At 42.4% G+C, this 26,696-nt stretch overlaps 1 protein-coding gene across 7 annotated transcripts in view; it reads right to left on the bottom strand.

Annotated features, from left to right (window-relative positions):
• Window positions 1-26,696, bottom strand: part of PFKFB4 (6-phosphofructo-2-kinase/fructose-2,6-biphosphatase 4) — a 76,569-nt gene that overhangs the window by 31,747 nt on the left and 18,126 nt on the right. For 5 of the 7 annotated variants that reach the window (XM_069090600.1, XM_069090603.1, XM_069090598.1 and 2 more), the window contains exons 2-7: window positions 15,204-15,320; window positions 13,709-13,805; window positions 5,941-6,007; window positions 3,751-3,825; window positions 1,711-1,767; window positions 762-883 (exon numbers count right to left, since the gene is read on the bottom strand). In XM_069090600.1, the coding sequence (XP_068946701.1) occupies window positions 762-883; window positions 1,711-1,767; window positions 3,751-3,825; window positions 5,941-6,007; window positions 13,709-13,805; window positions 15,204-15,320 (535 nt within the window). Of the gene's footprint in view, window positions 1-761; window positions 884-1,710; window positions 1,768-3,750; window positions 3,826-5,940; window positions 6,008-13,708; window positions 13,806-15,203; window positions 15,321-16,354; window positions 16,374-20,948; window positions 21,053-26,696 lie in introns of those variants that run through there. The other 2 variants (XM_069090601.1, XM_069090602.1) reach the window with 2 other exon arrangements.

Here is a 26,696-nt window from a genome sequence, read left to right as displayed (position 1 = left end):
ACAAATGCTAATTATTATTATTTTTTTAATTATTATTATTTCTTGCCCTCACCCAAAGCAGTTCAGGAAGGAGATTTGCCTTAGATATGCTAGATAGGATAAGATAGTAGGAGGAAGGGTGTAATGGGAATGCAAATTTGGAAGATCTTCCCTGCCCCTAGGCTAAAGTGCACCTGAAGCCTGGGGAGGGAGGCTTGTTTTTCAGTAGATACTTTTTGATTGGCCAGTGGGTCAATAAGGTTGTTACATTCTCTGAGCCAGGAGAAGGCTATATAAGCCCTGATGTGTAGCTTTGTTTTGGGGCTCACTTTGAGAAGTGTTCTGTGATTTGATATGGATTCTGGGAAGCCGTTGTCCAGAGCCGCCCCCCCCACCCCCCCGCCCCGGCTTTGAAAAACCCAGATGTTGATGGGGTATGGATGTAATGGTTGGACAGTTTGGAAATCTGTCTACTTGATCTGTTTCTCTGACTTGATAATTCTGTCTGTGTATTGTGAAGTTCGGGGTGCTGACCTTTTTCCCCTGAACAAGGTAAACGATATATGTCTGACTGATTAAAGTAAGCTTGTTAACCCATTTTGAGTTGCTTTCCTTTATCAAAGCAGATCTAAGAACCTGTATTGGGAGCAAACCCTGAGGACGCTTGGGGTGCTTGCTACCACAAAGGGGTGTCTTTGAACCCGGCTACTGAAAGATGCTTTCTGACAGGTCTGCTGAAGGAAGCCTGATTCTTCCTGGGACCAGGCAAAGGGGACACTTACTTGTCCAGATTTTCATCCAGTGTCTCATAGGAGTTCTTGTAGCATTCAATCCTGTTCATGAAATCTTCTGTGGCCTCATCATTCCCACAGTCAATGTAGTCTGGACTGCCCAGCTTCACTTGCTATGGGAAAGAGAGGAAAATGACAGTGAGCAGTCCATGGGAAGGAGACAATGAAAGACAGTTAATAATGTTTCCTGCTTTAAGGCCACAGCACTAAAGGGAAAATGTTACCCAGGGAGCACCTCTGCTCTGTATACATCCTCTCCTCCAAGTCCTTTGGATGAAAAGACTTTTCTGGCAAAATGCAAAAGTCTCTCCAGAGAGAACTAAACCTCCCTCTCATCTTTCTCTAGCAATATTTCTCAGGCAATATCTAAGTTTTCATAGGGAAAGAAAGCAAAATGGGCAGGAGAGGGGCTAGCATGGTGGGAAGCCTTGGTAAGATGAGGCACTCTGGATAAGCAGAGGGTGTCAGGGTGCTAGACCCTGGAAAGGATGTGGGAAACGGGTCCAGGAAAGGAGGCAGGAGAGGGATTTATAAAGGGAGGCTGAGGGGGGGGGGAGCACAAAAGAATTTCCCTACTGCAGGAGTGCTACTGGCCACTGATCTTTTGAGTCAGGGTATTAGGATTAATTGGTAAAATTGAAAATCTTGGCTACCCTCAATCCAGGCTGGGCCAGGCTGCCATCTCTCCTTTCCCTCGGTGTTTTCTTTATCTAATCTCACCAGCCTCCACTCTAGGTACATACAACAAACCCTCCCACCCTCCTTTTTTTAATGATAAACAGTGTTCCCAGGAAACTGGCCATTCTCACAATGCTGAGTATAACTGGCTGTGTCAGGCGGGGGAACAGAAGAGCAGAAAAGAATCCTTTCTTCAGCCAGGGTCTACTGTAGCTCTATACCAATGGTCCCCTCAATGCCAAGCAAAGACTGATTCACTCACCACAATGTTGGCAGCAATGACATCAGGATCCACACAGATTGATTCAACAAAGAAGGTCTGCAGCCTCAAATCCAAGGAAGTAAGGACCCCCAAGAAGGGAAGAAACCAAGACAGAAAAGGGACAAAGTTGGGCTATATGTGTCATCTGCTGAGACAACTTCAAGTTTAAAATCATGGCTCAGACATTGAGATTCCTTTCTCCCCAGAGGGCAGACCTTAAATACCCCAGGGTTCAGAGAGCATGAAGTCCCTTCTCTCTCCCACGGAATAAGGTACCCTAGGGATCAAACAGCAGGAGGCTCCTCTCTTAATAACATGAGCTAACACTTACAGATCACCTCAAGGTTTACAAAGTGCTTTATAAATATCTTCTCATTTTTGTTCCACAACAACCCTGTGAAGTAGGGGCTATTATTATCATCCCCATTTTACACACTGGGAAACTCAGGTACAGAGAGATTAAGTGACTTGCCCAGGATCACACAACTGTTAAATGGCTGAGGCAGGATTTGAACTCACATCTTCCTGCCTCCTACTTGAGCACTCTATTTGCTTTGCTTGCTACCTAGCTACCTGATTTGTTTTAGAAATACTTCTCAGGGGTGGCTAGGTGGCACAGTGAATACAGTACTGGCCCTGGAGACAGGAGGACCTGAGTTCAAATCTGACCACAGACACTTAACTAGCTGTGTGAACTTGGGCAAGTCACTTAACTCCTACTGCCCTGCCTTCCCCCCTCCAAAAAAAAAAAAGAAATACTTCTCAAGTTTGTAAGCCAAAGAGATTAAAAAAAAAGAAAACTTATTTGTAAAAAATAATTATAGCAGCTCTTTTTGTGGTGGCAAATATTGGAAATTGAGGGGATGCCCATCAATTGGGGAATGACTGAATAAGATGTGGTATATGCATGTAATGGAATACTACTGTGCTGTAAAAGATGAGCAGGTAGATTTCAGAAGAACCTGGAAAGACTTACATGAACTGATGCAAAATGAAGTGAGCAGAACCAGGAGAACATTGTACAAAGTAATGGCAATATTCTACGATGATGAATGGTAAATGTTTTAGCTATTCTCAGCAATAGAATGATCCAAGACAATCCCTGAAGATTCATGATAAAAAATGCTATCCACCTCCAGAGAAGAAATCGATGCTATCTGACTATAGACTGAGGCAATCTATTTTTCCTTCTTGTGTTTTTGTACCAAAGGACTAATATGGAAATATTTTATGTGGTTGCACATGTATAACCTCCATCAGATTATTCACCATCTTGGGAAGCAGGGAAGGGAGGGAGGGGGAGAATTTGGAACTCAAACTTAAAAAAATGTTAAAAATTGTGTTTTGTTTTTTTTTTTAAGCAATCAGGGTTAAGTAACTTGCCCAAGGTTACACGGCCAGTTATTTCTGGGTGTGGTGCTGAGTGTCTGAGCCCGGGATTCGATCTCCAGGTCGTCCCAACACTGGAGCCGGTACTCTTACTCGCTGAGCCACCTGGCCACCCCTAAGCAATTGGGGTTAAGTAACTTGCTCAAGGTTACATGGCCAGGTGTTTCTGGGTGGGTGCTAAGTGTCTGAGCCCGGGATTCGATCTCCAGGTCTTTTCAACACTGGAGCCGGTGCTCTTACTTGCTGTGCTACCTGGCCGCCCCTAAAAATTGTTTTTCATGCAATTGGGGAGGAAAAAATATTATTAAAGTGCTAAAGAAAAAAAGAAATATTCCTCAAAGGTCAGACTCTAAGAGGAAGCTCTTTCCTAAAAGGCCTATTCCAGGGCTCAGAAAACAGAAGGGGTGAGGCCTCTTTCCTAATAGGGATGAAGCCTTAGAGCTCACACAGAAATATACCTGTCTCCCAGTGAACCATATTTCAGCTAAGGACACAAGCTCTGGCAGCACCTCCTAATGCACCAGAATTCTTAGTTCAGGGGATGGACCACAACCAATGAGCCTTGGGGGAAAGACAAGACACAAAGGCACTAATATTCAGAGACTTGGCCCCCCTGGTCAAATCACACAAGTCAGGCAGCCAGAGATTCACCTTGTAGCCATTCTCCTCTCCAAATTTAAAGATGGTCTCTCTGCGTTCTCGCGTTGTGTTTGTGGCATCAAAAACCTAGAGTCAAAGGAAAGAATATGACTATCAACAGTCCTTACCAATTGAAAACAGCAATAAAAGGCCCTGATGAACACCATGTTTTCAACATCTGGTTTGGAAATAACAGTCCATATCAATGCCAACCAAGAAAACTGGGTATTACAGAGATTGGAAGGAAACTAATTAAGGGATAGAAGGGAGGGGAGGACTGAGAGAGCTTCAAGGGGAAGAAGAATGAAGCTACTCCCATGGCAGATTCTGGTTTGAACCACCTGCTTCATCTCTTCAACCCTCTGTCAAAATGAGAACTCCCCCGGCTCCCCCCCACCTTGGAACAAGGATTAAACACACATGCATTTATGAGTACAGAGAGCAGGTGTTCTGTACACAGAAAGTGCTGAGCTGACAGAACAGAACAGTTCTACTCTGAGGACTGTGTAGGTGGGGTACTAGGCCCCGACCAACAAAGACTCCCTGGAGGGGGCAGGGAAGGAGGCTGGGATACATCCTGGTGAAGCCCTGATTTTTCAAAGCTGGTGAGACATTGTCTGTACCCATTAGGGACATCATGAAGGCCAAGACTGGGGCATATCTGTCTAAAGAGTCAATCCTCAGAGCACTTCCTCAAAGAGCCTGACTAGGGAATTTCTACACCAACCTCTGAATCAGGGGTTCTTAACCATTTCTGTGTCATGGATCACTCTGGCAGTCTGGTGAAACTTATGGATCCTTTCTCATAATGTTTTTAAATGCAAAAGATCAAATCTAGGGGCAGCCAGGTGGCTCAGCGAGTAAGAGCATGGGCTCCAGTGTTGGGATGATCTGGAGATCGAATCCCAGGCTCAGACACTCAGCATCACACCCAGAAATAACTGGCCGTGTAATGTTGAGCAAGTTATTTAACCCCAATTGCTTAAAAAAAAAAAAAAAAGATCAAATCTATAGGATTACAAAGTAAACCAACTATATTAAAATTTGGCCATAAAAATATCAGAAAATCAAGCTCACATATCCCAAGTTAAGAACCTTTGCTTTAGACACAAAAAATTATGATTATGATGACAGATCCCACTTACCTTAAGGTCTGCAAAGTACTTTTCACATATTATCTCATTTGGTCCTCACAACAATCCTGTGATGTAGGTATTAATATTATATCTTTTTTTTTTTTTGGAGGGCAATTGGGGTTAAGTTACTTTCCCAAGGTTACATGGCTAGTTTTTGTGTTAAGTATCTGAGGCTGGATCTGAACCCAGGTCTTCCTGACTCCAGGGCCAGTGCTCCAGTCACTGCACCACCTAGCTGCCCCATATTAATATCTATTTTAAAGACTGAAAGGTTAAGTGACTTTCCCAGGGCTACAGAATTAGTAAGTGTCTAAGACAGGATTGAAATCTAGGTCCAGTCTTGCGTTGTATTCACTACACCAAGGGGAACAGTTCTGACTAACCCACCAGCTACCTGAGTCACAAACCATTAAAGCTTTTTATCTTATGAGATGTTAAAACAGCTCCCTCAGACTCAAAGGTAGGGGTGAAGGACCTAATGAAATTCTATCATACGCTGGGGTCCAAACTCTCAGCCCTGAGAATGGTATAGTTCAACTCTAAGTATATGCTTTCCTGAGATTTCCTTCTCATAACTCAGAAGTAGGAAAGCAACTTTCACAGGGAAAAGCCTCGTTTCCCACAGGGATCTTGGGATTTGGCAGCCTCAAAAGGAAGAACAGATGAATTTCTCATCTGGGGCTGTCAGGGACAGTGAATTGCTTCCCTCCCTCATCTCCCCTCCTTCTCTTTCTTCCCCAGGTAGAGAAGTTCCAGCTTGTCCCTTGCCCTGGGTGACAGGTACAGTGCCATCACAGCACAGGGGCAGACATTGGAAGGTCTGCCTCAAGGATTACTTGAGCATGAAAGGCTAACACATGCCCTACATAGACATGCTTTTTACACAAAGGCATTCAATCCTTTCCCTATACACAAGGGTAGGGACTGTGACCTTTAGAAAGGCCCAGTGAAAATGGGTGCTTTAAGTGTAACCATGAGCTCACACACTGGGGTGTGACCATGTGTAAGTGGAGCATGAGCACAATATGCTGTCACCCTGCGTGCTGGGGTGCTGTGCCATACTCACCGCTACATGTCCACCCTCTTCACTGAGGAACCGCCTGACATCTCGGAGGGCTGCCTCTGCACACTGTCTGGGAAAGAGAAAAAACCCATGAATATTCTAAGTTTGAATCTACATTAAAGAAAAAAGACAAAAGCTCATATTGTTAAAAATGGTTCCTTCAATAATTTAACATTATAATTAAAGTAAACTTTCATTTTCTTCAGTAGAGTTTACTGAAACTTCTTCTGACGAGTACAAATCTTCAAATATACAAAATACAAGTAATTGCGCAGGCAATCCGAAAGCACTTATTAAGGGCCTACTCTATGTGAGGCATTGTGCCGAAGGATAAGGACACAAAGAAGAAGCTGAAGAAGTTCTGGCCCTTAAGGAGCTTCTATTCTATCAGGGAGACAAGTACATATAGCTATAATAAAGCTATTTAGTCAAAAGATAAAAGGTCATTGCTGGCAAATGGAGTGGGGAGGAAGCACTAGCTGCTCAGGGGATTAGGGAAGGGCAGGAGATGATACCTGACAAGTTTCTGAAGAAAAGAAGAGATTCTAAGACATGGAGGTGAGCAGGAAAGAACATTTCCTAGGCATTGGGGGGGGGGGGCAGGGAGGGGAGACACAGCCAGAGCAAAAGCAGGATATGATAGCGCGTAGCGTAGAAAAAGCAGAAAATGAATGAATGTGATAAAGAAACAAAAAGCATCAATAAGTATTTTTTCATTTGAAAGAAAAAAAAAGAATTTGTTACCTGGACTTTGTGAACTGCTGATATAGACACCTGGGACCATGTGTTTCATTACTGGGTCTTTCTCTTTTTTTTTTTTTAAACAACTTGTCTTTTTTTTAAGTGTTATTTTTTGTTGACCAGCCCAGTTCCTGCAGTAGGTACAGTAGAAGGGTCTACAGTACACTCCAGAAAAGGTCAGGAAGTGATAAGTTCTGAAATAGGAACTAACATTGAGCAATATTGGTCACCAGGGCTAAAATCTGCCACAATGGCCAAGATCTGTCACAATGGTCGATCTTACCCAATATAATAAAGCTTGCTGTAAGATCAAATATTCACTGATGAGGTGAACTGTGATCTGTCAGGAGAAGAGGTGAAAATGGAAATTTTTGGTAACTGAGAAAGAATGTAGAAAAATAAGAACTAAAGAGCTCTCATTTTAGATAATCAGGACCAGTTTCCATGGTCAGAAATACCCCTAGAATGAAGAAGGTTGGTGGAAATTTCCCTCAACAACATTCAAATGCTTTTGCACTACTTCTACGTATACCAAGCATTCTGATTTTGTAGTCTGTTGTTCCAAGGGGAACCTACCTATCTACCCACCCTGGGGAAAGAGCCTGTGGCAGAATGCTGCTGCTAACTGGTCCTCCTGCCAGGACTGTTAAGTCTATTTAAATAAATGAACTGACATCTGGCTCATTAAACAATAAGACAAAGATATCTCTAGAACACCTAACCAATTGCTTTTTTCACAATAAGCCTGTGAGTTCTAGTTTTACAGACTGGGAAACTAAGGCTCAGAGTGGTCAAGTAATTTGTTTATGAACACATGGTATGGGGCTAGCACTCAATCTACTTTGGGGGAGTTGGCTGGTATGAATTAGTTCCTGACACCTCTGAGCAGACTGTGAAAATCAAAATTCTGAACCTGCAGATCTTGACAACTGATCCTGTCTCAAAGTCACCTACCTCCACCCCCCAATTCTATCCCCAGGGTCTTATCACCATGGGAGTCACAGACTGAGCAGCTGCCTGACCTCTGTCTCCAGATCATCCCTACTGTGACAGGCAACATGGACATTCAGGAGATGTTTATGCTATTTTCCCACTGAGTAAGAGCTTAACTAAAGTGCTTTTGTGTGTAAGTTTCACTCAAATTCAGCCAGCTATCCTATATACTTGAAGATTTTAAAAGAAGTATGTTTTCTTCTAGACCTGTGGTCTCCCAATATGTCTATATGTACTTTATCTATAAACCATACACATGTTGCTCTTGCTCAGTCATTTTCAGTTGAGTCTGACTCCAGGACCCCATTTGGGGTTTTCTTGGCAAAAATACTGGAGTCATTTCCTTCTGCTCATTTTCCAGATGAGGAGACTGAAGTAAAAAGGGCTAAGTGACTTGCCTACGGTCACAGAGCCAGTAAGTGTCAGAGGCTGGATTTGAACTCAGATCTTCCTGACTCCAAATAGGCTGGAGAAGGAAATGGCAAACCACTCCATTATTTTTGTCACTAAGTAAGAGTTTAACCCTCTTGAGAAGCATCTGAGGCCAGATCTGAACACAAAGAGATAAGCCTTCCCTATCCACTGTGCCCCAAGTACTACATGTACTACTGTATAAATTACTGTATAAACAATTAAGTACGCTATAAAACTTAAACACAAAAAAGAAACATTTCAAAAGAATGAAATAACATTGGATCCTAGAGTCAGTAGGGAGCCAATGCAGTTTCCTGGGTAGAGGAGTGACATGGTCAGACCTATGCTTTAGGAAAATCACTTTGGCTGCTGTGTGGAAAATGGCCTGGATAGGGCAGGCACTAAGGGCAGGGAGACCATTTAAGAAGTTGTTGTTTGTCCCTGCTCTAGAACAGGATCATGATGTTAGGAAGGTAATGTTATGACTTGCAAGTAAAGTGGATTTAAGTGAGGCAGAGCTGGACCCTGAAATAGCAGATGACCAGAAGGACAGCGGGGTCATTGACGATAAGGAAGTATGAAAAACAAGAGGGTGGGGTGGAAGGAGTTGGGAGTAGGATGAAGATAGAATAATGAAATCTCTGATCTGTAGCAACTTATCAGTGCCCATTTATTTGGTTCGACACACTCTGGGGACCAGGGAATAAGTATGTAGGGGAAGAGGGATATTGGAATTTTGCCACTGACATCTGTGCATGATGTTGTGAGAGCCCAGGGAGTAGTTTTGCCCTAAGGGGCTGACGCCTGGTTTAGGAGGGAGGAGGATGGGAATTTACAAGATGGATGGCCAGGGAGTGTTTGAGGATAAGGGTAAATGAGATTATATTGGAGACAAGTCCCATGACTGGTTACTACCCACAGATTATGTGATCAAATATCCCTTGGGCTCAGGCCCTTCCCCCCAAGGGGATACTGGCCAACACTTTGGACCACCCTTCGGAACAATGTTTCTGGACAAGGGTGAATATTAAATAATTTTTCCCTTTGTCATTTTGCATGGGTATTTTTGGGGATACTTGTCATTTAGCAAAACTAAATTTTCCTTGTTCACTAGGCAAAAAGCCACTTTGGCATGGATGACTTATGTTTATATGACCTGAACTTAGTGTTCTTGCCCCTGTACTCCCCAGGGATGCTGGATGAAAATGTTCTTGAGGATTTTAATTGGTCCTGGAGTGCCACATATGCCTCAAAAAACATGTTATATCTTAGGACGGTGATCTGTCTTCCTCCTTATACCTTTGTTTCCAAAGTTATCTTGATTTGTCTTAATATTAACAAAGCCTTTGATTCTGGTAGAACTGGCTTTTTAAGTTTTGAAAAATGAGGTGTCTCCAGAAGTTTAAAATTTTCCTCTTCTTTCACTTTAAGAAATACATATTAGGATTAATCGCATTTAAAAGGTTATTGTGTCTTTATTTTTTGCTGCTTTTTACCGTTTTCATTAATGTGTCTTCCATTTTCCATTTTGTAATATTGCTTTTACTCCTGCTCAGATGTAAAATCAAGTCTTTATCCTTGATAAGATATACATTTTTGGACATGGCTGTGCAGAAATTTGCTTTGCTTAACTAGGCATATTAGTTACAAGGATTTTATTTTTATTTCTTTTACTTGGGAGGAGGTAAAGTGAGAGAGACAGAAAATAAGTGCTTGTTAATTGAAAAAGATAAAATAAAAAGTTCTTGGCTTAGACACTGACCCTGCTGGATCTGTTTTTCAGGATAAGGGAACCTAACATTCTCCTTCCTGCCGCCTAAACCACAGCTCCGACAACATGACGCCCTCTTTGCTATAACCTGCTTGTCTCCAGACAAATGTATTCTCTATAGCAACTCCTTTTACAGTGATTAATGACTGGTTCAGTTGCCATCTGCTCAGGTTCTCAGGGGGTATTTCTGCCCAAGCCCTCTGACGTTCTCAGTCCTTTATTTGTTGTCTCCCTGTCTTTCATGGAACCATATTTTAGTCCCACTGATACCCACTGCTGCTGAAGATGAGACTTCTTAGTTTAAAACAATTTGTGAAATCGTTTTTGACAATCACCAAGAGGAAAATCAGTGTTTTAAAATCAAATCCTAGTTTCTGCTTGGCTACTACTACTCTGATTTCTAGTTTCTTCCTCTGTAAAATGGGAAGAACTGTCGGCTGGCTACACACACAACACACACATAAGTATGTGCACAAACACCAAAGAGGAAGGAAATCACAGCACTTTGGGGTCTTCTGAGAAAGGAAGCAAATATAGCCAAGATATTCACATCTTGTTCTAACTTTCTTCAAAGGGCAGCTGGTTTTCCATTCTTCCAGTTTCTCTACACTGAAGGATGATGTCTTATCAGGAAGGATTATGTTCTCCCTGAAGTAGAAGGAATGAATCCTCAAGTCAACAAGTCAATTCAACAAGTTTTTATGAAGCACCTACTATGTGCACTGGGATTGAAATAAAGTCAAAAAACAGTGCCTACTCTTGAGGGGCTATAAGGGGAAAGACAATATGAAAACAACTACGTACAAAACTCTATATGTACAGGGCAAATTGGTGTTTGCTTCAGAGGGAAGACACCAAGATAAAGGAGGCCTGGAAACAGCAGGAGTTTAGTTGAGATGTGAAGGAAGTCTACAAAGATGAAGATGAGGAAGGAGACAATCCCAGTCATGGGAAACTCTGGCAGTGAAAAGTGCCTAGAAATGAGCACTTTAGAGGAATGGCCCCAAAGACAAGGATTTGGGCTGGTTCTGACAAACGTTTTCTTGGCCAAAGACTATGCCACCGCTGTCAAGAAGGCCATAAAGTCCTGCATGTCTACTGAGCCAACACCCCTATACCACCCACGCCCCTACTAGAAGCCATGAGTAAGTCAGAAAACTTTGCCCTGAGATACCTTCAAAGCAGAAAGAGATGGTCGTGTGAAGCTGAGAATACAGGGGAGAGCACTCTAAGATTTGAAGAGGTCACCAAAGCAGGCTCATCTCATCATCGGTGACGTTAAAAGTATGGAGGAAGCAGCAGGCAACAAGTGTGGGACGGAGAAAGATGACATACAGAGCTTGGAACACACATGGGGCAGACGAAAGAACAGTATTCTGACAGTGTGACTGACTGAATCAATACTGGTGAACATCAAGCTGGCCTATTCTTTGCTAGGTTCTTGAGGTAACATGTAGGAAAATGTTGGAGTGAACAGCCACGTGGGATTCTGGGGAACTGGGCAACAGCTCTTCAGGTAATGGAAGTCAATCTTCTAAGTCACCTTTATCGTCTCCATATGACTCTAGCTGCTGGCCCTCTGGGAGAGGGAGTCAGAAATTTATATAACTTGTCTGTGTTTCCCCCAAGAATATGCATGTGGGTCCATGGTCAAGTTATATGTTCTTTTGGAGCCCAGACATATATGCTGTGATAGAACCAGTATCTCCCCTAATGCAGCTCCTTTCCTCTTACCTACAAAATGGGGAGATTTTACCTAGAAGAAAACAAAGCTTCTTCAACACTAGAATGGCCCCAATTTTCCTGATCCAACTCCCTGGTCACCTGGAGATTAAAAAAAAGTCCTAGGGGCAGCAAGGTGGTGCAGTGAATAGAGCAGCGGCCCTGGAGTCAGGAGGACCTGAGTTCAAATCTGGCCTCAGACACTTAACTAGATGTGTGACCTTGGGCAAGTCACTTAACCCCTATTGCCCTACCTTCTCCCCTCCAAAAAGCAAAAAACCAAAACAAAACAAAACAAAGTCCCAGTCATGTGGAATCTTGAAATCTCAGACTTGGTAGGTGTCTAAGACCATGTGAAGAATTTAAGTGCCACTATTTCCCTTGCTGAGTTAGGGAAAAGTAAATCTCATTTTGTAAATGTTCAATGACTTCTGAGTGCCTCATTTTGTCCCCAAATTGAACCTATCCTGAGTACTAGAGTTAGAGATGTAACTCCAACACTCAGATTTCTGTATTTATTCATTCAAACCATCAGGCAATTTCCCAAGACAATTCAACTCACTTTCCTCCTCCTGTTCAATTCTGGAGCTAGTGTGCTAGAAAGGAAGAAAGATCAGACTATCTGGACCTAAAGAGCTGTTGTCCTGTTTCCCAGAGTCTCACACTCTCCCACACATACCCTCATGAAACTTCAATGTGCCAGTTTGGTGTTTACCAGTACTGATGGATGAACTCTATAGGCTGCCCATTCAACTGCATGTCACAGTCATTCTTCAACCATTTGGTTTTCCTTATGTAAATAATTAAACCCAATGATCTTAATTGATTATGGTTTTTATTTCTAAGGCTCTATAATGTAATCAGCAACAAGGTCATCTGCAAACAGAAGCATCTAGAGACTTCACTATCTATAGTAAGAAGCCTTAACCTTTTTCTGTATCTCACCATGACAAAATCTTTTGCAATCAGGTAGAGCCAGTAAAAATGTATAAAATAAAATACAAAGAATTATGAGGAAAAGCAATTATATTCAAGTAGTTATCAAAATATTTTTTAAAAAAACCACCAAGTTCCTGGATTCCAGTTTAAGTTGTTGTTTAGTTGTTTTAGTTGTTTGAGGCCTCTTCAAGGCCCCATTTGGGGTTTTCTTGGTAAAGGTGTTGGAATGGTTTGCTACTTCTTTCTCCAGTTTATTTTGTAGATGAGGAAAATGAGGTAAACAGGGTTAAGTGACTTGCCCAGGGTCACACAGCTGGTAAATGTCTGAGGCCAGATTTTAATTCAGGAGTTAAGAATCCCTGATTAACCCAGATTAAGAATCCCTTGTATATACGGAATTCTTTTTTCATTTTAATAAAAGTGAGCCCATAAGGTGGCATTTTTTGCTATCAGATGGAAAAAAAAATTTATAGTCAACACATAATAAGCACAGTGGAACCTTGTATTCTCTATCCAGGGGTGAGAAACCTCTGGCCTCAAGGCCACATGTGGCCCTCTAGGTCCTAAAGTGCGGCCCTTTGACTGAATCCAAACGTCACAGAACAAATTCCCTTAATAAAAGGATTTGTTCTGTAAAACTTGGACTTGGTCAAAAGGCCGCACCCAAGGACCTAGAAGGTCACATGTGACCTTGAGGCTGTAGGTTCCCCACCCCTGCATACCTTTTAGCCAACTGTGACAGTGATGGTAAGACTGTGAAAGCCTGTTGGTTCCTTTTTCAAACCTTCACTAAGGATATACCATACTCTGGCTGTATGGGTAGATTATTCTCATAAAAATGTTAATGACGCCAAGCTCCTCATCTTTTTAATAACAATATTCTTCTGTTGGTGATGCTGTATAGCTCTGAGTCATGCAATACCATGGTCTTCAAAGAATTAAAGTTAAAGGTCACAAAAGATCAATGCGTGAGCAGGCCAACAAGTGGATGAAGAATGACACAGAAATGAAGGACTGAGGGGAAAAAACGATGGACTAGTCATTTAGTGAGAGCAAGGTGGGGAAGAAATAGGCCCCTCTCCCTTTACTTAACACCAAAGCAAAGGTTAATCTTAAAGAGTCTTCAGAGAAAGCCCAGCCCTGTTTCCTTTCTTGATCTTCCTCTAGGGGAAAAAAAAGGTTTCAACTTACTTTCTGATTTTCAAGCCTTCTTCATTGTCCGGAAGAAAGAACTCAAAAGATCTATATGTTTTCACCAGGTCTCGACGATACTGGCCAACGTTAAATTCTGAGATGAAAAAAGAAAAGTCTGAAAATAGTAGGGCAAGTGGGAATTCCAACACCTTTCAGAACAGTACTGACAGACCACTTTACCCCACTGGTCTTGGACCCGTCCTCTCAGCAGTCAGGGTCAGAAATGCCTCCTCTAGGATCAGAGGCTTCTCTATGACCCAGAACCATGCAGGTTTGAATCTTATGCCAAGGACCAGGATAAGTGTATTCCAAATTTCATACTCTGCCTCCCATCTCTGGTACACAACACTTCAACTCTGTGATTCCCCCAGTGCAACTGATGATTCACAGTCAAAGCCCTCAGGCTTGAGACACTTCCTAAGGAACAGCGATGCCTCCCAATTCTTCTAAATGCCAAAACCAAAGAGGTGCCTAGACATGTCTAGACCCAGAGGGTAAATTCACAACATGGTATCCGAGTACCCTAACCCCACCCAATCTCCAGGAAGTCTTCCCTTAGACCCAGGGAACCCTCTTTTCAGGTGTCCATCACCACTACTGTTTGGCCAAAGTATTAGGTGTGAGGGTACCCCTTCCCCCTGTGCCTCCTGAAACTTAAAGGTCCTCTTTTCAGGATCCCTGTTTTGAGGGTAGATTGGAGGGGAACATTAGTATATTAATGCTATTTAATGTTCATTTAATGTGGATTAGCCATTAAAGTTACAAACTTAGTCTGCAAACAATGATATGGAGCAGGGATTTTAGCCCCAACCTACCAGTCTGACTTTTGATAGATTTAAAAGAAAATTATTCTCCTAATAAAACTGAAAACTTCCACGAAAGTCTTCCTATCATGCCTTATCATACTATGGAGCTAACCCGGGGTTCCCAGAAGTGAAGCCTATGGGGCCAGCCTACGTAAGTGCTGAAAAACTCATTATGAGAAGTTTGGCCACCAAGCAATGAAGCAACTCGTTTGGGAGGTTTCCAGTTCTATGAATGGAGAAAGGAATTTCACCAGTGAGTTTCGTGCACCTTTTAGAGTACCAAGGCATGACGTGAAAAATGAGACTATCATTCCTCATATTTCAAGAGAGTCTCAGGGAACAGTAAGATAACACCAGAGTCTTCCTAACCCAGTCCTTGTGATGACACAAACCCTGTGACCATCAGTCTCTTGGCTAAAAACTAGGCCTGTCAGACTGTCTAGAATTAGCGGGGGAGGGTGGGCAGAACCTGCAGGCCACATGGGGCCCTCTAGGTCCTCAAGTACTGCCCTCTGACTGAATCCAAAGGTCACAGAACAAATCCTTATTTATCTCATCTCTAGACCTTACCACTCCTGGTCTAGATGAAGAGCTGCTTCCTCCCAGAAGCACCAGGAATGAGAGTCCAGCTCAGATAGGAAATAAATCACAACCCACACAACGAGTGAGGTTTCCCTGGCCCTCACCTCTGGTTGGGACACCAATCCAGTTTAAGTAGCGTGTCAGCTTCTTGGAGATATAGGTCTTCCCTCTAGCTGGCAGGCCCACCATGACAATCAGTGTGGGACAATTGGTCACACAGACTGTAAGAGAGAAAGACAGAGATAGTCAGCATCTCTTCTTGCCGTGGGATGGAAGCCTTGGGACCACAGTCTGGATCTGCCTTAATCTCACATACCCAATGAAATTCTGTCTGGGGCTCAACAATACCCAATGCATGTCCATCTGTGTGATGCCCAGTGACCTCTGACACTGAGTCACATCTATATTTTGTCTTTCTATCCATTAGTACCCAGCACTGTCTTACGCACATAGCATTTGATAAAAGCTTACTGAATTGAACATGCACCTGGTACAGAGAGACCCATCACACACTAGGGACATGTTGCTGGACCAGGATGGAAGAAGTGAGAGATCTGACCAAGGGAAAAAGTGCTGAAGGCACCGCCCTCAAAAACACTGTAGGGCTCAGGCTCAGTCATGTTCCTTCTGACAGATAACAGACGGGAGGGGATTCCACTGAGTCCTAACCCAGGGAGGCTCCCAAACCATCAATAAATTAAACCAAAGGGGGAAAATAACAGAATATAGTCCTGGAAGCCAAGAGTCCCTTGGTCACCCAGATCCCATTTAGGGCAGATGGGGAGGAAGAGCTGCCAGTGGGGGTAACTTTCCTCTAACCCTCCCCAATTTGGCAACCCCAATCCCATGAGGTGAGTGGGCTGGGAAGAGCAACACAGTTTGTCCACTTGGATAAACTGGAAGTGGCTAAGCCCTCCCCGTCCCTCTCACCCCCTTCCCTCTTTCTTTCGTTCTCTCTTTCTGTCTCACCTCCCCCTTGCTGATGCAGGTGTCTGACACTGCTCACTGACACTGGATGAAGCATCAGGGGTGCCTCCCCCGAGCCCTACTCAGTATGTGAAACTCTAGAAAGCGGCCTCCTGTAACTCACTCTTCAGCTCCCACTTATTCCCGGCTTTCTCCTGAGCCCTGAGACAAGGGAAATTCTTCCCTCTGGGCCTAAGAGACCGTAACCAGAGACCAGGAGACCTCCCCACACTAGGCCAAGGTCTCTTCTTCTCCAGGAGAAGTACTGGTACAAAGCAAATAATCCTACCTGGAGGCCAGGAAACATAGGAGGCCAGGAAACAGGCATTAGTCTAGGCTTTATCTTGAACTCCCCAAGCACCTGGAGGTACATCTCTTTCTTTTCCAGGGCATCCTCAGTGTTTTGGGATTTGGTATTTTTGGTGGGTTTCCCCCCAATTTGGTAACCTGCTTGGACTAGATCAAACAGTCTCTGAAGTCCCTCAGGCCCATAGGCCTGTTTACTTCCCCTCTGTTCCCTGGGCTGACTTCTGCCAAGAGCAGAAGCTGCTCCATCACATTTGGGGTTGGGGGTGGAGGGGTAGAGTGGGAATACTATGGGGACCCCCTGGACAGCACTTGCTCCATGGCGGGGCAGGGAGAAGCACCTGCTCCACCAGAGGCAGAGAGAAAACAAGGCTTGCAAAAGAAAAAAAAAAGCCACAACTGACTCGGGAGGAAGAAAAACAAGTTAAGCAATGAATTGCCTTATGGGGCCAAATGGTGAAAGCCTTGAACTGGGGGGAGGGGACGAAGACTCCACTCTCTAAGCACAAAGACAGTACTTCAGTCTCAGCTTTTCTGGAAGCAAAGAAAGAATTACTGACAGTTTCCCCAGCCCCCAACCAGTGAATTCTCACACACACACACACACACACACACACACACACACACCATCATTATTAACAGTGGACATTCACTGAGCACTTTCAAAACTTGTCAAGCATTTTTGATATGTTCTCTTATGTAATCCTCACAACAACATAAAGAAGAGAAGATCAGAGTTTGAATTAGAACCTAGGTTCTAATTCTGGCTTTGTTAAGACTACCTGTGTGACCTTGGGCAAGTCACAACCTCTGAGACAAATTTTTCATTTTTTAAATGAGGGAGTTGACCTCGATGGACTGTAGGGTCCCTACTGGCTCTAAACTGATGAATAAGCACTATAGGTACTATCTTGATTTTGTCAGTGATGATCAGAAAGATTAAGTGATATGAATTAAGTAAATGAGTGATAAGATTAAGTGGGATATGAACTCAATTCTCACCAGATTCCAAGTCCAGTGCACAGTCCCCTATAATTCACAGCCTCCTAAACCATACTAATAGAACATATTACTCAAAAACACACCCCCTTCCCAATCTACACTAGAAGCTAAATCACAGCTGGTGTCACTAGAACACAAGGAAATTGGTCACTCCGAGAGGTTCTTATGCACATTTACACAATACAAGACAAATATTTATTGAGTACTTTCTGTGCATAGAAGATTGTGCAGGACACTGGAAGAGATTCAGAGGTTAAATACAATAGTTCCTGTCATCATGGAGCTCAGTATCTGATAAGGGGATGTGACATCACAGGAACCTATAACATACAATCTTACTGACGCACCATACAGACTTGCAAAGCACCGTGTTGTATAAGATGTAAGGGGAAGGGCTATTATGGACGGGGACAGAAATGAGGAAAAGATTCCTAGCAGGGTGGACTATTCAGCAGGGCTCTCACAAGATGGGTAAGAAACAAATAAAAGGCAGGACAGGGGGCATTTTAAGCTCAAGGAACAACATGAGCAAAAGTATGAAAGTATCTGAGAACATACGAGGTAAATTAGGTGGGGGCAGCAAAGCCATCCAGTTTGGCTGGAGCTCAGTATTAAGAAATAAGGCTAGAACTAGGTTAGTGTCTGATGGGAGGACCCCAGATTTGACTAAGAATTTTGAGCTTTACCAGGCCAAGTGACAGGTAACCATGTAAGTTTTTTGAGTAAATGACTGACGTGGCCAGATCTCTGAATCATGTGAAAGATTAATGTGAGGGAGGAGAGTAGAGAAGTAAAGACCTGTTAGGAGGCTACTGCAACCCTTCTGGCAGGTGGTAATGAGGACCTGGTAATGAGCTGCTGCTACTACTACTACTACTACTACTAACTGTTGCTGCTGTTCAGTCATCTCTGATTTTTCTGTGACCCCATTTGGGGTTTTCTTGGCAGAGATACTGGGGTGGTTTTGCCATTTCCTTCTCCAGCTCATTTCACAGATGAGGAGACTGAGGCAAACAGAGTTAAGAGATTTGCTCAAGGTCACAGAGTTTGAAAGTATCTAAGGGATTTGAACTCAGGTCTTCCTGACTCCAGGCCTGGCACTCTATCCACTGTGCCACCATAGTGCTTACTATGTGCCAGGCATTGTGTTAAGTGCTTTATAATTATCTCACACTCTATCTATTGTGTCACTTACGTGCCTGTATCTGTACTAGGGTGGTAGCAATGGGAATCAAGTGGAAGGAGAGCTACAAAAGAGTTACAGGGCTTGGAAATGTCTGATTATGAAAGGGGAGGGTGAGGGAAGAGTTACTGGTAACACCAAGCCTCCAAGTCAGGAGGCTGAGAAGTGAGAAGTAACAGCTTTCAGAGAAAAGGCAGGAAGCTTGGTTTGGGTGGCATTGAGTCCGAAGTGACAGTATAAAGTATAACATTAAGGCGCAGATGTCCTGGATGTACCTGAGGTGTGGTTCCAGAGAGAACAGGATGTATGGTTTTGAGTTACTAGTCAATGAAGAAGCTGTAGGGGTTAGAGTGTGGAAAGAGGACTCTTGGGAAATAAATACATTAAAATGGAAGACAGAGACCTTAGAGGCCACAAGCCAATCTCCTCATTTTACAGATGACAAAACTGAGGGACAGAGCGTTTAAGTGACTTGCCCAGGGTCACACAGCTAGTTAAGTGTCTGAAGAAGGATTTGAACACAGGTCTTCCTGACTCCAAGTCCAGTACTCTAAGCTGCTATTCCACCTAGTTACCAGGCAAACATGGTATCTCTGAAGCCAAGGGAGGAGAGAGTAACCCATAGGAGTGGGTGGTCAACATTATGAAATATTGTTGAGAAGTCAAGGAAGAGAAAGTTTTAAAAAAAAAGGTCACTGGATTTGGGAATTAGCACATCACTGACAATGTTAGAGATAAAACACTTTCAGTAGTGGTAGGAATCAAAGCCAAGTTTGTAAGGGACTGGAGAGAGAATAGCCAGTAAAGAAGCAAAAGTATCAGGGGGGAAGACTTTTTCTTTTTTAAGATTAGTAATAAGACCAAGGATAGAGATGGGAAGGTAGCTAAATGAAGGACTAGAAGGAAGGCCGGGCTATTACACCCTACTACAGCCACCTTACTTAGCCTGCCTCCACATGGGTTCCTTTCTTTCTCTAGTCCCCCAGTTTTCCAGCTACACGCTGTTGCCAAAGGCCCAGGGGAGGTCAAATAAACAAGGGATATGAAGATAAAAAAACTCCCATCCTTTGCAATTGAGCAGTTCTGTAACTTGATGCCATTTAGTCCCCATTCTCTGTCCCCCCTCTTCCCACTCCCTTATTCAAATTGCCCTCAACCCCATTCCTCTAACATCTCACTCTAAAGTTAACCATCTTTTGCACGGTACTCTCTGGAATGCTTGCTCCATAAGTAACAAACTTGCTTTCATCTTAAAACTTTTTGTTTCCTGCTCACCTATCACCTTTCTTATTTTAATTTAGTTTTTATTTTCATGAAGATTTGTGGGTGTTCCACAGGGTTCTGTCCTAGGTCATTTTTTCTTCTCCCTCAATGCTATTTTATTTTGCAATTTCATCAGTTCCTAGGAATTCAATTATCATTGTTATTCTCATGGTTTTCAGATCACTCATCCAGCCCTTCTCTCTTGATCTCTAGCTGTCTATTAGATAGCTCAAACTACTCCAAACCTTCCCTTCTTCCTAATTTCCCTATTTTTCCCCAAGGGCCCTTCCATCCTCCCAGTTACCAAGACTTGTAGTAACTTAGGGGCCATCTACAACTTCTCATTGTCTTCTCACCCTGTACAGTCAATCTTCTGTTAAATCCTGTCAATTTTGCCTTTCTCATACATTCCCTCTCTAACATGTCTCCTTCTCTCTGACACTGGCATAAGCCCCTCATCTCCTCATGCACGGATAACTCCAATGGATTTTTGGTTGCTCTCTCTGCTTCAGGTCTTGCCCCATTCCCATCCGTCCTCCACTCAACTGTCAAATTAATCTTCCTAAAACACAGGCGTAACTATGTCTCCACACACACACACACACACACACACACACACCTTTTTTGATAACGTCTACTGCCTCCACATTACCTGCTTTGTTTGGCTTTCAGTCTTTTATAGCCTGGCCTCCTTGTTTTCCAAGTGGTCTCACATTGTGCTCTCCCACATATGCTTTGTGATCTAGTGACACTGATTTCCTTCCTGGCTATTCCTTAAACAAAACACTCCATCTGCAGCCCCTGAGCATCTCCACTGGCAGGCCACTATGCCTGGAATACTCTCCCTTCTCATCTTCACCTCCTGGCTTCCTTCAATTATCCCCCCAAATCTCCCACCTTCTGTAAGAATCCCCTTTAATGCTAGTGCCTTCCTTCTCTTGAGCATTCCCACTTTATCTGATACGTACATAGTTACTTGTGTATTGTCTCCTCATCAGAAGGGGAGCTCCTTAAGCAGAAACTGACTTTGGTTGCTGCTGTTACTGCTTTTCTCTGTATCCCCCCTGCTTAGCACCCCAGTCAAGGAAGACACCCAGGTTACAGTGCCAGGCACGTAGAAGGTACTTACTAAATGCTTGACTGGCTGATTTTATACAGGTGGGACAGAGCCAGTAATGGAGGGAGTCTGAAGAAGATGATTTGAGAAAGAGGAGTGACTGCTGAATCAAGACCCTAGAGAAGGAAGTAAGGAAAAGTATCAAAGTAAAGGGACTGACCTTTGTAATGGGAATGTAAATTTTTAAGATCTTCTCTGCCCTTAGGCTAAAGTGCACCTGGAGCCTGGGGTGGGAGGCTTGTTTTTCAGTAGATATTTTTTGATTGGCCAGTGGGTCCAGAAGGTTGTTACACTCTCTGAGCCAGAAGAAGGCTATATAATCCCTGATTTGAGGCTTTGTTTTGGGGCTCACTTTGAAAAGTGTTCTGTGATTTGATCCGATGAGACTCTGGGAAGCTGTTGTTGAGAGCCCCCAGCTTTGGAAAACCCAGATGTTGATTTGGTATGGATATAATGGTTGGACGATTTGGAAACCTGTCTATTTGATCTGTTTCTCTGTCTTGATAATTCTGTCTGTATACTCTGAAGTTCGGGGTGCTGACCTTTTTCTCCTGAATTAGGTAAACGATACATATTTGACTGATTAAAGTAAGCTTGTTAACCCATTTTGAGTTGCTTTCCTTTAACAACAAAGCAGATCTAAGAACCTGTGTTGGCAGCCACCCTGGGGACGCTTGGGGTGCTTGCTGCTACAACCTTAGAAACAGAGATAGCTCATCTGTCACTGGAACAAGAGAGAGGGAGATGGTGTTGATAATTTTAGAGAAATTCAGGAATGAATCTGAGGGAGTCCATGTTAAAGAATCATAAAGTCTTAATCAAAAGGGACCTCAGAAACCAATTAGTCCAACCTGCACCCAGTCTTTGCCTGAAGACTTAGAGTGAGGACTTACCTCTTGAGATAATAGTTAGCAAGTTTCTCCATATATCAAGCCTCAATTTTCCCCTCTGTCGCTTCTACCCATAGCTTTTAGTTCTGCCCTCACGGGGCCAAACATAATCCCTCTTTTACAACATAAGCTTTCTTTTTTAAAAATGTATTTTTATTTATTTCGTTAAATATTTTCCAATTACATGTAAAAAATTTTTAAGATTCACTTTTTTAAATTTTGAGTTCCAAATTCTCTCCCTTACTCTCACCCCTTCCCTACCCCTTGAGAAGGCTAGTAATGATATGAATTTTACATGTGAAATCATGCAGAACATATCTGCATATTGACCATGTTGCAAAAGAAAACAGTGAAAAAAGTATGTTTCAATCTGCACTCAGAGCTCATTAGTTATCTCTCTGGAGGGGGATGACATTTTTCATCATGGATCCTTGAAATTATCTTGGATCAGTGTCTTGATCAGAGTAGCCATGTCTTTCACAGCTGATCATTATTACGATATTGTTGTTACTGTCTATAATGTTCTCCTGGTTCTGCTCGTTTCACTCGTTCATATAAGTCTTTCCAGGTTTTTCTGAAATGATCCTCCTAGTCATTTTTTATATTACAATAGTGTTACACCACAAACATAAACCACAACTTGTTCAGTCATTCCTTAATTAATGGGCATCCCCTCAATTTCTAGTTCTTTGCCACCACAAAAAGGGCTGCTATAAATATATTTGTACAAATAAGTCCCTTTCCCTTTTCTTTGATCGCTTTGGGCTACAGTGCTAGTAGTGGTATTGCTGGGTCAAAGGGTATATGCAGTTTTATACTCTTTGGACATAGCTCCAAACTGTTCTCCAGAATGGTTGGATTAATTTACAATTCCACCAACAGTGCATTAGTATCCCAATTTTTCTACACCCCCTCCAGCATTTGTCATTTTCCTATTCTGTCAATTGACAACCAATGTGATAAGTGTGAGGTGATATTTCAGAGTTGTTCTAATTTTCATTTCTCTAACTGATAGTGATTTGGAGCATTTTTCATGATAAGATTTCAAATGGAGACACCTAAAATCTCACCCCCTTGTAATCTCCTCAACAAACATCCTCTATTTTCCATTTTAAATATCTCAAGGAATTCAACTAATTCCCATGAACTAGGACCTCAAGGTCCTTCACCATCCTGGTTGCTCTCATCTGGACACGCTCCAGCTTACCAATGGCCTTCTTAAAATACAATAAATAGCCAGAAGTGAACACAACACTCCAGATGTAGAATAAGTACAGCAGGATTCTTACCTCCCTAAGTCCTGGACAATGTCACATAGCCACTATCTTCCCACTGAAGAAGGAGGCTAGTGAATCTGAGGTAATCACGGGATTGGATGGTAAATTGGGGATCAGAGAAGAAAAGAGGTGGAATAGTGACAGTTTGGAATGAGATAAGGAGTTGATATGAGCAGAATACAAGAATAGCTAACCAGCTTCAAGGGACCAGATGGAATCATATACCATGACATTGTAACAAGTTAAATCAACTCAATTTCTTTTGACAGAGAAACTCAAAAGTCCTGGTATAGGAAAAGAAAAATCAAATGGTGAGTGTCACCCGGGGACTTATATTAGCAAGTAAGTCTGGCAGGCTAGGGAGGAAAAATAACCCAGAACAGTAGCTAATGAAACACAGAAATGGCAGACTGTGGAATGAAGGCTTAATGCAGAATAAAATGAAGCCAGAATGGGGAAGATAGATTTGGTAACTAGGGAAAGGTCAAGGCACCAAAAGTCACAGTGACTGTGAAGAGTCTGGACTGTGAATGGGAACAGTAGAAAAGAAGAGATGTTGTAGAATCTCAAAGTTCTAAATTTTGGATGTAACATAATTCCAAGAGACGGTGAGATCTGTGGTTTGACCATTTTGGAATGTGACTAAAGTAGAGCAGAAAAGATCACTGGACTCTCTCCACTGTACATTTGAATAATATGGCCCTGTCTACTAACCTCAGTAGAGCAGGGAGGGAAAACCAGATTGATCCCTTTTCTGGTCTTTGCTGTAAGAAGCCAAACAAGCTTATATCTTTTGAGATGAAAGACCTTTTTTCTCTACTGCTAGAGCCAGAAGCCTTTCCCCAATCTTCAGCCAAGAGGGGCTAGAAGCTTGGAACTAAAAGTTGTTTACTGACTTTTTCTGTAATAGCATTCACAGTAGGACAAAGGCATCCGATTTATGAAGAAGCCTTCGATTCAGTGGCCATTTCTGCAGGCAGAGGGGGAAAAGTTGGGTCTACCCTTGCCTGTCAAGTTCCAAAGCAACATTCTGTCCTTACCCTCTTCCAATGAACAATTTTTTTTTAACTGAAAAAACCTGCACCTACATAACGGGGCCAAACACATTCCTTTATTAGTCGTGTCCAGAAATGTTTCTTCCTGCATTTTTAAGGCCCTCACCTCTTTGATAGGAGATGAGGGGTTTTGTTTCATCATTACTCTTTTGGACTCAAGGGTTATCATTACATTGACCAAAGTTCTAAAGTCTTTCAAAACTGTTTTTCTCTACAATGTTGTTTTCATTACTTGTATAAATTGTTCTAATCCCAGCTCACTTTGATCTGTCAGTTCAGTCTTCTCCCTTTGAAATACTTAATATTCCATTACAAACTGTAGAGCCATTTCAATAAAAGGACAACACCCTCCCAGTTTCTTTTGCTTTTTAAATTCAACCTCCCCCTCTCCACCCACTGAGAAGACTATAAAAACAAAACTTATTGCAAATGTATACAGTCAAAGAAAACAAATTCCTGCATTAGCCAACTCCAAAAAATAAAATAAAATGTTTTAATCTGTACTCTGAGTTTCTATCTGGAGAGGGAGAACATATTTCATTATGAGTCCTCTGAAATTGGTCTGTTGGTCATTGTGGTGATCAGAGTTCCTAAGTCTTTCAAAGTTGTTTATCTTTACAATACTATTTTTATTATATAAATTATTCTCTGGTTCTATCCATTTCGCTTTGCATCAACTCATACAAGTCTTTCCAGGCTTTTCTGAAACCATCCCCTTCACCAATTCTTCACATAAATGTACTATAATTTGGCTAGTTATTCTCCCAATGATGGGCAACCCTCCTCAGTTTCTAATTCTTTGACACAACGAAAAGAGCTACAACAGATATATATTTGTAATATATATTTCCTCTGATAAGTATGTTAAGTGGAACCTTTATTTTCCCACTGATTAAGAATATGACCAAAATGCTTTTGTCTGTGATTTTACTTAAGCTCATAGCAGTTAACATATGTTTTAAGATTTTTAAATGAGAAAGTGTCTTTTAGGCAAGGTTTTTTGAGAATTCACTGCTAATATTAAATAATTATCTTCCATAGCTATTTGTTGTTTTACCAATATTAAATTCTTAGTTTATTAGAAAGAATGTCACTTTGGTCTGGATGAGTTTGTTTCTCTATGACCAGTTGATGAGAACTAGCCCATCTGCCCTACTCTTTTTCATGGGGAGATTTAAACTTGATCTATCAGTCAGAGCCCAGAGTAAGCACAAAAAACGAGCCTAAGGGACTGGTGTGTCTGCTGGGTTCAGATCCAGTTTAAATGGATACCTGCCTGGGTCCCCACTGAAGCCCTGTAGGTGCTGTTTATTTCTTTCCTCTAAAAGATCTCAAACCCAACCCAGATACTGCACCTACTAATAACCACTATGACCTGACCTGTCAAGATTCTTCCATGAGGGTGGGAATGAGAGGGATCTGGAAAGGGAGAGAATAAATAGGCAGTTTTTCTAGGAAGGAATCTAAACTAAGTTATATTAAAAATGCTCTAAATCATTGGGATGGGGTTTAGGCTCTGGGAACCCCCTAGAATCTTCCCACTTGATGAGTTTTGCCTGAGGTCATAAGCCTTTCATTGTGCTAGGACCAAATCTGGTACTCTTAACCTAGCCTAGCCTTGCATTGTCCAGCTACTTCCTACCCCTGATTCTATCAAAATATATCCACCCAAATCTGCTACTCTTAAACTAGCCTAGCCCTCCACTGTCAGTCATCTCCAGGTATCCATCAGCTACTCCCATTTCTGGATTCAGACCTCAGTTCCTCCCCAAACCCCTCCTCTAGACCATCCCTAGATCCCTCCCCACAGTCTTTCTGCATATAAGATCCACTTTGTCTCCATGAGGGTACTGAGAGTCAATTCTAGCCCAGACTCATTCTGTGTCCAACTGTTCTCTCCCGTTTGTATTAAACAAGAGTCACAAATATTTAAGATCTTTAAAGAGTCTACACATTATGGTGAATCTTTAATAAAATTTGTTTTACTTTGGCTGAGAGGAGGTTTGAGTCAAATTCATTCAGCAGGGCCTGGCATTTTGGCATCTTGAGCACCCCTAAAGCCTGAACCTCAACAACTGATGCATCTAAATTACTGATTAGAAAAATTCGAATTAAAACAACTTTGATATATCATCTTACACCTATCAGATTGGCTAAAATGATAGATGGCCTTCAACTGGGGAATGGCTAAACAAGCTGTGGTATATGATGGCATCATCTTGGAATGAATCCAGGAACTCAAACCTTTTTCCAGTCAAAGGGTAAATTTTATTTTAATGCCAATAGAAGCCTGCAGGATTCCTAGTGAGCCAGTATTTTATGGGGTGAGGCTGATGCTTATATACAAAAGGGACTGTGAAAGGATATGGATGGGATTAAGGAGTGCTAAGTAGTCTGGGGTGTGCCAGGTGTAACAGTGAAAGGAATATCAAGTAGGTTAATTAGATGATCTAGGTGGGATTAAGCAGTGGGGATATATTCAAGTAGTCAGGGGTGGGTCAAGAGTGACAGTGAAGGGAGTATTTAAGTATCTAGGTG

Source organism: Petaurus breviceps, unplaced genomic scaffold (genome assembly GCF_028583685.1).
Source record: "Petaurus breviceps papuanus isolate PSGF00001 unplaced genomic scaffold, PetGlider_PUasm1.0 187, whole genome shotgun sequence".
Lineage (NCBI taxonomy): Eukaryota > Metazoa > Chordata > Mammalia > Diprotodontia > Petauridae > Petaurus > Petaurus breviceps.
The sequence above is the reverse complement of the archived record's forward strand: the minus strand, read 5'-3'. Positions and strand labels throughout refer to the sequence as shown.